Consider the following 12695-nt stretch of genomic DNA (forward strand, 5'->3'; position numbering starts at 1 on the left):
TCACCCCAACCGGTCGAGGCAGAAGGCCGCCCACCAAGAGCCGGGGTCTGTTGGAGGTTTCTTCTGTTAAAGGGAGTTTTTCCTCCCCACTGTCACCAAGTGCTTGCTCAAGGGGGATTTGTTGGGTTTTCCCTATGTAATAATATTGATAACAGTAAGGTCTAGACCTTACTTTTAAAGTGTCCTGAGATGACTTTTGTTGTGATTTGGTGCTATACAAATAAAATTTGATTTGATTTGGTGGATTGCTGTCTGCCAACCTAGATTCAAAGAAAAATTAATGTGACGTAACGTGTTGCGCCAAACACATATCAGCAGCAGATGTTACAAGGTTGCAGTGGCTATAAATTATACAAGACTAAGTGTATGTAGCGATGCTAAGTGCCTTTATAAGGCTGTACTTAGGCACAGCAGTGCTTTGAGCTATCATCAGGATGCTAAGTTCCTTATGACAATGCTAACATGTTGATGTAAATATATTTACTAGGTTTACCATTATGGTTCAGTGTGTTAGTACATGTTAACACTTACTAAACACAAAGTATAGCTGAGGCTGATGGGAATAGTCTTATTTTCACAGGTATTTAATTAGAAACCAAAGCAAGAATTTATTACAATTTATCATCCATGAATATCTGCAGCAAATTCCAGGGCAATCCATTCAACATTTGTCAAGATATTTCACTCTGAACCAGTGGTGGTATAGAGGAAAAGTGAAAGATCACCAAAAGTCATTACGATTCATCCTCTGGGAATCACTAAAGTTTGTAAACAATCATGGCAATCTATCCTATAGTTTTTGAGATATTTCAGTCTGGAGCAAAGTGACAGACTGACTAAGGGTTGTTTGTGTTAACAACCACTCACATAGAATCAAATAATGTCCACAGCATCTACTACTAAAGATAGTGTAATTCCAGACATACTCCATTGGTTTTAAGCACATACACTTAAATGCTAAGCAACACACAATCCTGTGAGCTAATTAAAGACAGAGATGGTACACAGATTGCATCCCCTAAACACTCTAAAATATCACATTTGCAAACCTATCATCATCCTTGGCACCCAGACTAAGATTTGCTGCAGTACTAACAATGATCACAGCATCCAGGTGGAATATTATTATGAAAGCAATGATAAGACATGAGCCATGCTGTTATGAAATGTGGAAAACCTATCTGTTGGATGTATGGGTGCTTAGGAAAGTCACTGACTTCACCAGGGACAACTTCATGCACCTAAGGGAGTCATTTAACAGAGCTGACTAACGTATAAGCAAACTAAGGGCCTGCTTAAGGCCCCATGGCTGCCAGAGGGCCCCCAGGAACACTTGAAATGTCCCACAAGCAGAGCCAGAGGGCCTCTATTACACTCACTATGCAGGTTCCATAGGGCACACCTCCCCCTTGTGTCAAAGCAGGTAACAATGTTAACAGCTTTGCAGGAACAACAGCCAGGTCAAGTTGTGTTCTTTCATCTCCAGGTTGTCAGCAATAATAACAGTAACGGGAAGCTGATGTGCTGCCTCACAGTGCACTCTGTCTTGCTAACCTAGCTCTGCAGTGCATGCCTTGGTCTTGCTGGCCAGCCAATTCCAGGGCAGTTATGTGACTCTGTGCCTGACAAAAACGAGGGTGAAATACAACAATATTTGTTAGGTTTAATAAATGCCAATGGGCAACACTGTTTATTAACTGCAGATAGGAAAATATAATGTGTCTTATGCTAGCATGCGTTCATATGTGTGTGCATGAAATGAAACTTGTGCTTTTCTGCAGCAACCTCTGTGGGGACCAGTCCCTCATAGGTGCACATAGTTTTAAAACAAGACGATGACGATCTAGTCTCACTCATATTGGGCAATATGGATGCACATGTGTTTGGGAGCCAGTTTGAATGGGGCTGATGCAGCTGATAAAATTAATATTACTATCATTATCTATACTTTACAGGTACAATGCTTAAGCTGGTCAGCAGAGGAGATGCTGGATCATCAGCCAGTATAAGCACAGACTCAGTTCATCCACACTGAGCCTCAGCCTGTTCTAACACAAATCTTGAGATTCACAGATCACCATAAGATTCATTATAAAATATTCTATTAAATGAATGTTGTTTGTATAAACCTCCTTATGTTCTGTTTATGTCAATGTATTCTTAGACCCTTTGACTATGTGGCAATGGTAAACAGTTTACATGGCTCACGGGTCAGGTAGGAGGGCCCCTTTGCGGAATTTTGCTTGGGGCCCCATGGAAATCAAGACTGGCTCTGCTGGTTAATGACAACAGCACTGTCATTCTGCACTGGTCACTTGATGGGTCCTTCTGGAGGTGTGGCTGTTTGGTACAGAGCGGTGTTCAGAACACTGCAGCTCAGTGGAGAACACACAGGAAGGTGGGCCAACTGAAGGTCAGAACTAAACTGACAAGGAGTATAGTGGACGCAAGCTTTTGGACGTGGATTCATGCACTCAAACAAAAGCACAAACTATACACAAGCAGATGGACAGACACACACCTTCCTTCCAGCCAGCACCTCACTGGGCTGATAGCTATTTCCGGAAAGAACAAAGCATAAGGACACACATCGCCTCCAGCTCTTGCCCCTTTCTACTCTCCACCTGCCTCCCCTGCCTCCTTCCACCGCTCCTCTTGCTTTTCTGTGTCAACACTATACATCTCATCAGTTCCAACCTGTTTTCAATTTAGATAATTTCCCCAACTTTCCAACCTGCTTGGAGTCCCCTCTGTGACTCTTTCACTCCTCGCACACTTGGCTGTGTTACACTAGAGGCTGTGTTACACTATACTCTTGCTCAGACAAGGATAGGATTAGTTAAGGCTGGGCAGCGGTCAGGCCACAGATAAACTGCGGTCAAACTGCAAGACTTTAAACAGATTTATACTAAAACCAGGGAGCATTTTCTGAGATGGATGGCAGTAATCAAAGGGGGGGAGAGAGGGAGGGTGGGAGGGAAAGTGGATGGAGGCAGAGGAACACAGATGAGGGGAGAAGAGAAGAAATAAGCAAAAGGAGTGAAAAAAGCCATGCTTCAAGAGATGTGGATGAAAATGAGAGAGAGAGGAATGGACCGCCGGTTCCAAACAAAAACTACTTTCTATGTCAGGAGGAAAAGAAACCTCAGTCCTGACAATGATTAGGTGGAAGTCTGGGCTATTACCCAAAGAAATACAGGCTCTTTAAACCTCCTGGAGCTGAAACAACAATTTAAATAATCAAATTATAAATTTGTGCCTGTGTGTGTTTTTATTGCTACTTATGAGGATAAAATCTCCTCACATGGGCAGACCAAAAAAAAAAAAAAAAAAAAAAACAAACTACATCTTTTATTCACTTCTATGTAGGGCTGTGTACTGGCAAGAATCTGGCAAAACGATATGTACCACGATACAGGGGTTGCAATTTTATATATTGCGTTATACTGCAATACTGTAAACAAGGTGATTTCTTTTAAATCTAACTGTAGAATAACTGTCAACACACCACCATATGCATAAAAGTACAAAAGTCTCACAGTACATGCAAATTACAACATGTTCATCAATGTCTCGATTGCATTAACAACCCAGATATGGAGCTATACTAGAATAATGTAGAAAAAAATATATATACAAGTTGCACACAGAGATCACAATCACCTTTATTTGGCCAAGTATGTTACACACAAGAAAAAAAAAATATATATATAAGTTGCACACAGAGATCACAATCACCTTTATTTGGCCAAATATGTTACACAAGGAATTTGTTTCCGGTACAGAACTGAGGCAGCCATCTGCGGCATCAACTCAACCAATAGCGCTAACCATTGGAGCCAACTTGGGGGTTCAGTGTCTTGCCCAAGGACACTTTGACATGTGGACTGGAGGCACCAAGATTCGAACCTTCGACCTTCCGGGTGGGAGGCAACTGCTCTACCCACTGAACCACAGTAGCCCCCGAGACATTATAAAGAAGACATTTTCTGACTCTGGGTATGAGGGAAACATTCCTCCAAAATAGAATAACTTATGCAGTCCAAAGGGAAAATGTCATGGGGACAGGACCACTAATGTATGGTGACACTTAATATGTCTCACACATCTACTGTTAATGTGAATATTCTGTAAGTCAATTTCCATTTCACATACATATATATATAAACAAATACAAATAAGAAGACCTGAACCCTGTGGAGTCTCCCCCTCTGGGGGAGAGAGATAGCTCTCTGAGCTGCAGGTCGGGAGGTCCAACTCTCTGGGGCCCGGTTGAAAGGAAATAAAACTGTGCTCACCTGTACCTTCTGTGCCCGGCGCTTGTCTGCTCTCTGGTTCTGGTGATAGATGCGACTAAAGTTGGACACGATGACAGGGACAGGCAGGGCAATTACCAGCACCCCACTCAGAGAGCAGATTGAACCAAATATCTTCCCTGCAATCGTCTTGGGAACCATGTCTCCATATCTGTGAGAGGTGACAGAGAGAAAAAAGAATCAATTTACTGAAATGGGCCTTTAATAAAATCTGTCTGTCGAAATTCAACGTTCTAGTCACGCACAGCCAGCTGGAGGTCATTCAGGTCATGCAGTATCAACCACTTGCTGCCCAGTCATTCATCTTGTACTGTACAGTACTTTCTTCTTTCCTTTTAGGTTTATTCAAGCTGCACATTTACATCCCCACTGGATAAAGTTTGATCTACAGACTCAATCCTAGACCAAAAGAGAAAGACAGAGGCTTCTCTTAAACCTTACCTAGCACTGAGTGGCACAGTAAACTCCACTGAGTCATCCACTTAGAGCAGATACTATTAACATTTAGACTGAAGGAAGGGGAGGACAGTAAATGCCAGGGACATTTCCCAAAAGTCATTAAACCCAATTCAGTCTAAAATATTTACAAGTCAAAAAAACGATCTTATCTTGAGCTCAAAAACAGAAAACAAGATTACAATAACTATATTAAATGCCTTTTTTCACCATAGATGAAGCCACATTGCAGGAATCAATAGTAGAAGGAAAAGACAGAAGACAGAAGAGAAGAAATTCAAAAGCTTCTTAAGCTGGAAAACCAACCTGTATTTCTGGTGGTCTTTATTTCTTATTCAGGATAAAAAACATAACAGTAATTCGTTCTTCTTTTCCAGATAAATAGGAAGTTCTAGTATATTTATTATAACTTATTTCAAGTATACAAATAAACCAAAAAAAAAAACAAAAAAGTTAATGTAATTATGTTAAAGCTGAATGTAGAAAGATTTTTATGTTTACACAATTCAGTTGTTTACCTCCACCCTCAAGCATTACTGCCTCAAAACTGCAACTAATAAGGTTTCCTTTGTATTCATCAAATTCATTGCAGACAGTGGACTTTGTGAGAGTAAAGTTGTGAGGTTTTATGTAAATCATTATTGTCAAGTTAATGTTTATACTGTATCTCTTCAGTATAAATAAAAATACAAAATAATAATACTACTACTAAACAACAATAATACTTTTTTTCCATGAGCTCTGAAACATACTGTGTGCTAGACATGTTGATGTGTGCATATTTCAGTCTCCCAAGTAAACAAACAATTGAGAAAATGATTAATAGACACACTCATCTGTGAACATATCTGCTGCATATTTGCAGTCTGGTTGGCGCCGAGAGGCTGAAAGCAAAACATGCACCAGAAGCAAAGCCAGAAAGACAGCAACAAAATGTTACACTGGAATCTGCCTCTTCTGTTTCATCACACTTGCTCCTGTAGAAAACAATGTAACGTGTCAGAAAGAGTGAAAACAGAGATGACAGTGAGCTGTAACGTGAATAAACTATGTGGGGTTAAACTACCTTCATGCAGTACTGGAATTACACATCTACACAAGTTCTGCAAATGCATGCAACAGTCGTATAAAGTACATTTAATGAAATACTGTAAAATACTTGGGTACAATTCTGCAATACTTTTGAGTATTCTATTCTATTCTATTTTATAGTTTTACACCATTACGTTTCATAGGCATGCAATGCACTTTTTACTCCACTACATTTATCTAGCAGCCATAGTTAGTAGTAACTTTATAGATACAGTACACACAGAACACATTGTTATTCAGTAACAGAAATGCGGTTAAATTATATGTACTACAGACAAATGGCATTAAAATACTGCTTACATGTTTGTCAATACAACATTGAAACATTGTCAGAGCCCAGTAATCTTGCATAATGAGTACTTTTAATGATATAGGCTCTACTTTAAGTACTTTGTTGAGTCCTATGAACTGCAAATACTTCTAGATAAAATAATGAATGCTAAACTTTTATTGGTATTTTATGGTATCTTAATACTAGTTCCACCACAGTGTTCTAAATAAATGAATAAATAATAAAAATAAAGATGTACAGTCATATCTTCCATGGTTTTATGTATTTTGGCTTTTTTCTCATAATTTTCTCTCTGTTTCCTTTTCAGCAACACTATAAGCCAACATTTTAACACGGATATTAACAACATAAGGATAGAATAGCATTTGGCACTGGCTTCCAGACGCATCTGTAATGTATATTATTGGTCCCTATAGACTTGGCAGAGTGCAGATCTAGTCAATCAACCTGTAACTGCTGCTACGCACATATGCAAATTGACTTTCATGCACATACCGGTCTGCACCTGCCAAGTTGTAAACATTGATCAGATACAATGCATTATTTACTGCACCAAAGCCTTTTGAAAACAGAATTAAGCAGAAATGTCAATACTGCTGTGTTAATTTGAGCCTTTTTTTAACCAACCTGTTTCACAGCAACATAATGACAATAAACAGCTAGAAGAACCCTATCAATGCAGATATTTTTGCAGATATTCAGAAACATGTTGTTCTATAACACTAATCAAATCCATCCACTTTGACAGGTTACATAGTTGCCCTGGTCGTTATTGGAGGACTTGACAAACAGAAGCCCAGAGGCTCTCCATGAGCAAATAACAAACTGCTTAAGAACTCGTGCTTATGATAGTCATTTTATAATCTAATGACGCACTTCTGTCACAGTCTGCTGGGGACGGTAAAACTGCGGAATGGTAACACACATACATATATAATCACAAACATCCAAAACTCCATTCAGTTCATTTTGAAGGAGGAGATGAAACCTCATATTCATTAATCTCAGATTTTGGCAAAAAAAAAGCCCAGTAGGAGTAGGAAGCTATTAAAGTGGAGGGTGGTTTGCTCATCAACAAACCAAAACACTGCCACACACAGTGAACCGCTAATCCACAGCTATAAGTGAGCGTATACTTACAGTGAATACTCATTGTCCCTTTCAAAAACTTTAATGGCCTTTCTACCCATATTAGGCAATAACAATCCCATCAGTGGTACAAAGGCCCTATCACTACAAAGCATTTCATCTCCTCCTCTCTTTAGGAGATGTTTCCATTAGGAGGAATGAAAAGCTAATCATATTCATCTGCAAGCCTTCCTTAATAGGATCCTCTCAGATAGCCTGATGGAGGCCCTTCTCTCCTAATGCTACAGTCAATTTGCCACTCCCATTTAGTCAAGCTGGCTTGTCTTTAATGATGCCATCTCTGAGCCATTATAAATGGCACAGAGATAAAGCTAGGCTTGCACACATTAAAGACATAGAATACTGTCATAAATGGTGTGAGGGTGTGCATGTGCGTGTGTGTGCATATGATAAGAGAGGTTAGCCTGTCTGGATGAATGCTGGGGCCGTTTCTGACTTCTGCCAGATGACGCCGAGGATGGGGAATGAGGCGGAGGTGGAGGTAAATGTCTCAGAAAGGAAGAAGATGGATTAGCATGGTGACAGGAAGTATACTGGAGGGAGAGAGATTTTTCTCAGCAGATGCAGTGCATTCATAGTGTGTTTTCTCTCCATCTCTCCCTTCTTATTCATTCCACACTCACACAAAGCCATGACTCTGCTGTACATTATATTGTACATGTATACGTGAATATAGGCAAATGCAGGGTGAATGCACAGATTACACACACACACACACACGCGCACGCAAATGCCAAGGTCAGATGGACAGGTCAGTCCTGTCATGTTAGAGCTGTCACATCCTATCAGAGGAAGTTCAGGTCTCTGTAGAGGGTTATTGAATGGGAGTGCTCTTGTAAACGTACTGAATGTGTGATGAACCGGCTGACAGATGGACAGATGCATGATGATGGCATCAATCGCCTGCCATCATCATGCATCTGTCCATCACAATACACGTACACCAAAGTACAAAACAACAAGAAAGTGTCCATAATCGGACAGGATACACAAAGACTGTTTAATCAAATGATATCAATATACACTACTAGTCAAAAAATATGTACACACTTTCCCACTGAAGTGCATGGGAAAGTTCAAAGTTGTTGAACTGAACAGTGTTGAACCGAAGACTCTGTTCCAAGGCAACAACACTGTGCAACCAGCAGCTTGCTATTCTTTTACTAGCATACTTAATTTGTTTTTCTCATCTTGTAGACATAACAATTATCAACTGAGATTTCCCCAAGAACCTTACAACAGTTCTTTCTGCCAGCAAAAATAAAAAGCTGAATAAAAGGAGGACAGGACAGCTTTGTTATATTCAGAGATCATTTGTTAATTTGAACCGTTCTGAAGAGGGTTTACTTTATGTCTTATTTTTCATCCCAGGGGAGGAAAGCCAGGACATTTCAGCACCATGGAGAGCTACTCAGGCTCTTATTTATAGCACCTGTTCGCACTCTTCACACAGCTGAAAACCAACATCTGCCAACACACTCTATTCTTCTTAGACTACTACTGCTACTACTAGATGACAGTTAGTAGCCTACATATCCTCAGCATACGTTATGTTATAGTCCAATGTTAAAACCTTAGTCAAACAAATCCGTACTATCAAAGGCTGAGCAATAAAAGTTGAAATTACACACTGTATTAGGATTTTGCAAGCTTATGCAAAATCACAGATAAATGATCAAATTCATGATTAATTGTGTTTTATTGTTATGCATTATATCAGATGGTCCTTTTCACATGTGCAAAACAACAACTTATGTTATCTTTCAATTAAAATCAGCTTGGAATCGTTCATTTGAATACTAAATTTTCTACAGTGGTTTCACAATATGATCATATCGTTATGATAAGACTTGACCAAAAGTTGATAATTGATATCACTGAATTATCACCAAAAGCAAAACCAATATAATATGTTATAGCTGCTCCAGACGCAAAAAATGATCAGCACATAAAGCCGTCTTATTTCCATCAACATATTCAATGACACTGTATTGATTAAGAAAATAGAAAAAATGAGTTGTTTAATCACATTTAACATTGCTGAGGTCAACTTTGAAAAATGTGTTCAACTAGTGGCCATAAATGATGATGCCTGATTACAGCCATAAGTACTGGAATAGTTTCCATTTTTATTGGGAAAGATGTCACAGGCCATTGACACTTAGCTCTTTTGCATTCAGCTGAGTGAAAGATTGCCTCTCTAAGCCTCTAACCCTCAAAACATTCATCCATCTGTACTCTCATCTGACATTTCATTGCCATTCACTCAGATGGAAGTAACTCGGAGGACACATGGATCTCACAGGGTTGGGACAACCATCTATATTCACCTCCACAAATGTCACAGCAGGAAAGTAAGAAATAAGGAGGAGGAGGAACAACAGGTAGGGAGACAAATAGGTAGACAGAGAAGAGGAGGAAGAAGCATGAGTACAAGAAAATGATAACATAAGAGCACAGCAGAAAAGAAATTCAGATAGTGTCATTTCAAATGTGCACAGGCTTGGATAGGTTTTGTTAAACATGAAAAAAAAAAGTCTTAAAATAGATTAAATCTGATACACTGGAGCTTAAAAACACTCTCTCCTTTAAGACAGCTCATCACAGACATGCATTGATTGTGATCTTGATTTGTGGATTTCAAATAAGACTTAACTAAGAAATTCTGCTGCTTTAAGTGAACTTACTGAGAAAGTAAAGAAGGTTCCAAAAATAGATTTTCTGTCTCAGATGATCCTCAATAGAAAAGCAGGATCCAAACTGTGTGGTGGTTGTGAAACTTCACAGGAGGATGTGCTGAACTGAAATATGTTCTGGACAAAGAACTAGTGAGTTTCTGAATAAACAGTATAACATACAGAAAGTATGAAATAGTGTAAATTTCACAGGATTCATTATTACTGTAGACGATTTTAGAATTGTGGCTATACCAGATCTGTTGATCGAATGCAATGCTGTTATTAGGTTCCAAACTAAATTCAGTCTGGATGCGTGTTGTGAGAAAGAAACAGTGGCCTTTGATGCCAACACAAAGATTTGGTACAAAAAATATCACACTGCAAATACCTGTACACAGCACCAATCAAACAGCCCATTGAGAAGCCAAGGCTGCAAAACTAAACAGATTAAAAGTCATGAATGTGATTTTGACTGCATGCATAGCATGAGGCAGAGTACACAGCCCTCTATGAATAACTGCCCTTTGAATGGCATGTTAATTGCAGCAATGGCCTTGTTTTGAACAACTCCACAACAGAAAGGTGGGAACAATTTCAAGAGCTGAAATCTAAAGCTTGAACTGTGAAAATGACAGCTGCCTTTATAGCTACTCTTATAGTTCCACCAGTGCATTTATTGTCAATCACCTGTGTAATGCTTCAAAGAATTACCTCATATCCTACATTATCTACAGTAGGACATGGATAAAGTAACCTGTTGTGTTTATTGTATGTAGGCTGGCCATCAGGGCCTGGGAGATACTGTAAAGCTGAAATGAACAACAGTATCGCTATACTATTGTAGCATTGAGGACAGATGTGGGGTCTTTTGTGACCTCTTGGATGAGTTGTCGCTGCGCTCTTGGGGTAATTTTGGTCGGCTGGCCACTCCTGGGAAGGTTCTCCACTGTTCCATGTTTTCGCCATTTGTGGATAATGGCTCTCACTGTGGTTCGCTGCAGTCCCAAAGCTTTAGAAATGGCTTTATAACCTTTTCCAAACTGATAGAGCTCAATTATTCTCTTTCTCATTTGGTTTTGAATTTCTTTGGATCTCAGCATGATGTCTAGCTTTTGAGGATCTTTTGGTCTACTTCACTTTGTCAGGCAGGTCCTATTTAAGTGATTTCTTGATTGCGAACAGGTGTGGCAGTAATCAGGCCTGGGTGTGGCTAGAGAAATTGAACTCAGGTGCAATAAACCAGAGTTAAGTTATGTTTTGACAGGGGGGCGAACATTTCTTCACACAGGGCTATGTAGTTTTGGATTTTGTTTTGCCTTAATAATAAAAACCTTCATTTAAAAACTGCATGATGTGTTTACTTGTGTTATCTTTGACTAATATTTAAATTTGTTTGATGATCTGAAACATTACAGTGTGACAAACATGCAAAAAGATAAGAAATCAGTAAGGGGGCAAATACTTTTTCACACCACTGTAGTTGTAGGTTTTGGCAGGGATTGTGTGTGTTCTGTCTGCCTTGCTGTGTGTTCCCCGGCAGTGTTTCATAATAAAAGTTCCTCCAGGGAGTGCACAAAAAGGCAGCTTCAGTTTCCGGCTTCTTCCATTCAGTCTCCGTTACAATATGAAAAATAGTACTTCTGCATTTACTACTGTATGCGAGTGTAAGGACATTACAAAAATATTATGGAACCATTTCAGCTCCATATTCATATGTGGGACATGTAAATGCAGCGCTACAACTGCAATATCTACAATGCTTTGCTATTTATACAGTAGCTAAATGCTTAGATTGCACTTTGAAGTGAGAAAGGTGCATTTGGTTTTACTGTATGTACACCGTTAGTGTTTGCTACTGGTTTGCTCCTTTTATGGAGAATACAATAAATAACCATCTGTGCTTGGCGTATTGCAAAAAACTGTCACGTCTTAGCCACTGAGTAAATGGGAAACACTTAGCCACCACCTGGTAATTACGTAGACTGCATCTGAATAATTCATCTACAAAATCTATTCACATACTGTACTGTGTATTGTAATGGTCACAAAAGCTACCACATCTGCAGGACTATGGCAAAATCCAGTCTTAACCTTCCAGACAGTATTGTGAAGCAGGCAGGCTATTTCCTCATTTACATTTATCAAGTGATGAGAAGTGAGTATGAGGAAAAAACACACAGATAAGTTGATAAAGTGAAGGGCATTACTCTCACACTGCACTGCACACAGAGGAAAGGTCATAATCATCACTCACAACAATCTTACAGTGACTCTCACTGATGGATTGCTACTGTCTCTCTCACACATCCAGCCTGTTACATTATGACTGGGAATTGACCAACTTTTACACTTTGCAGAGTTTCATTCCAGAACTGACTTTCACAGGCTTGAGGTTTATTACAGTAATTTGTTTTACCACAGCCAAACAGAATACTTGATTTTGACTGGCCAGAGGGTCTGCATATCTTTCAAATAACTCTGCAGCTAGGTAGGCTTTGGACATTACTAGCCAATGGCTTATATAAACTGTTAAGAGTAGCATAATAGTTAGCCTAAGGTTGACATGATGCTATTGTAAAGTATCTCTTTATCTGCATTATTGGAAACGTTAATAATTTAAGTGAACATGTCACAAGCAGTATAGATGTAGGGAGGGCTTCTCAAAAGTTGAAAGATCACAGTAATTTGGTATCATTTACACTAAACATTAGG

The 12695-nt window shown here is 39.3% G+C and overlaps 1 protein-coding gene across 6 annotated transcripts in view; it reads right to left on the minus strand.

Annotated features, from left to right (window-relative positions):
- kcnd3 (potassium voltage-gated channel, Shal-related subfamily, member 3) overlaps positions 1-12695 on the minus strand; it is a 97584-nt gene that overhangs the window by 18020 nt on the left and 66869 nt on the right. For all 6 annotated transcript variants that reach the window (XM_020617234.1, XM_020617264.1, XM_020617227.1 and 3 more), the window contains exon 4: positions 4299-4467. In XM_020617234.1, the coding sequence (XP_020472890.1) occupies positions 4299-4467 (169 nt within the window). The remainder of the gene's footprint in view (positions 1-4298; positions 4468-12695) is intronic.

Source organism: Monopterus albus, unplaced genomic scaffold (assembly GCF_001952655.1).
Source record: "Monopterus albus unplaced genomic scaffold, M_albus_1.0 scaffold6.1, whole genome shotgun sequence".
Lineage (NCBI taxonomy): Eukaryota > Metazoa > Chordata > Actinopteri > Synbranchiformes > Synbranchidae > Monopterus > Monopterus albus.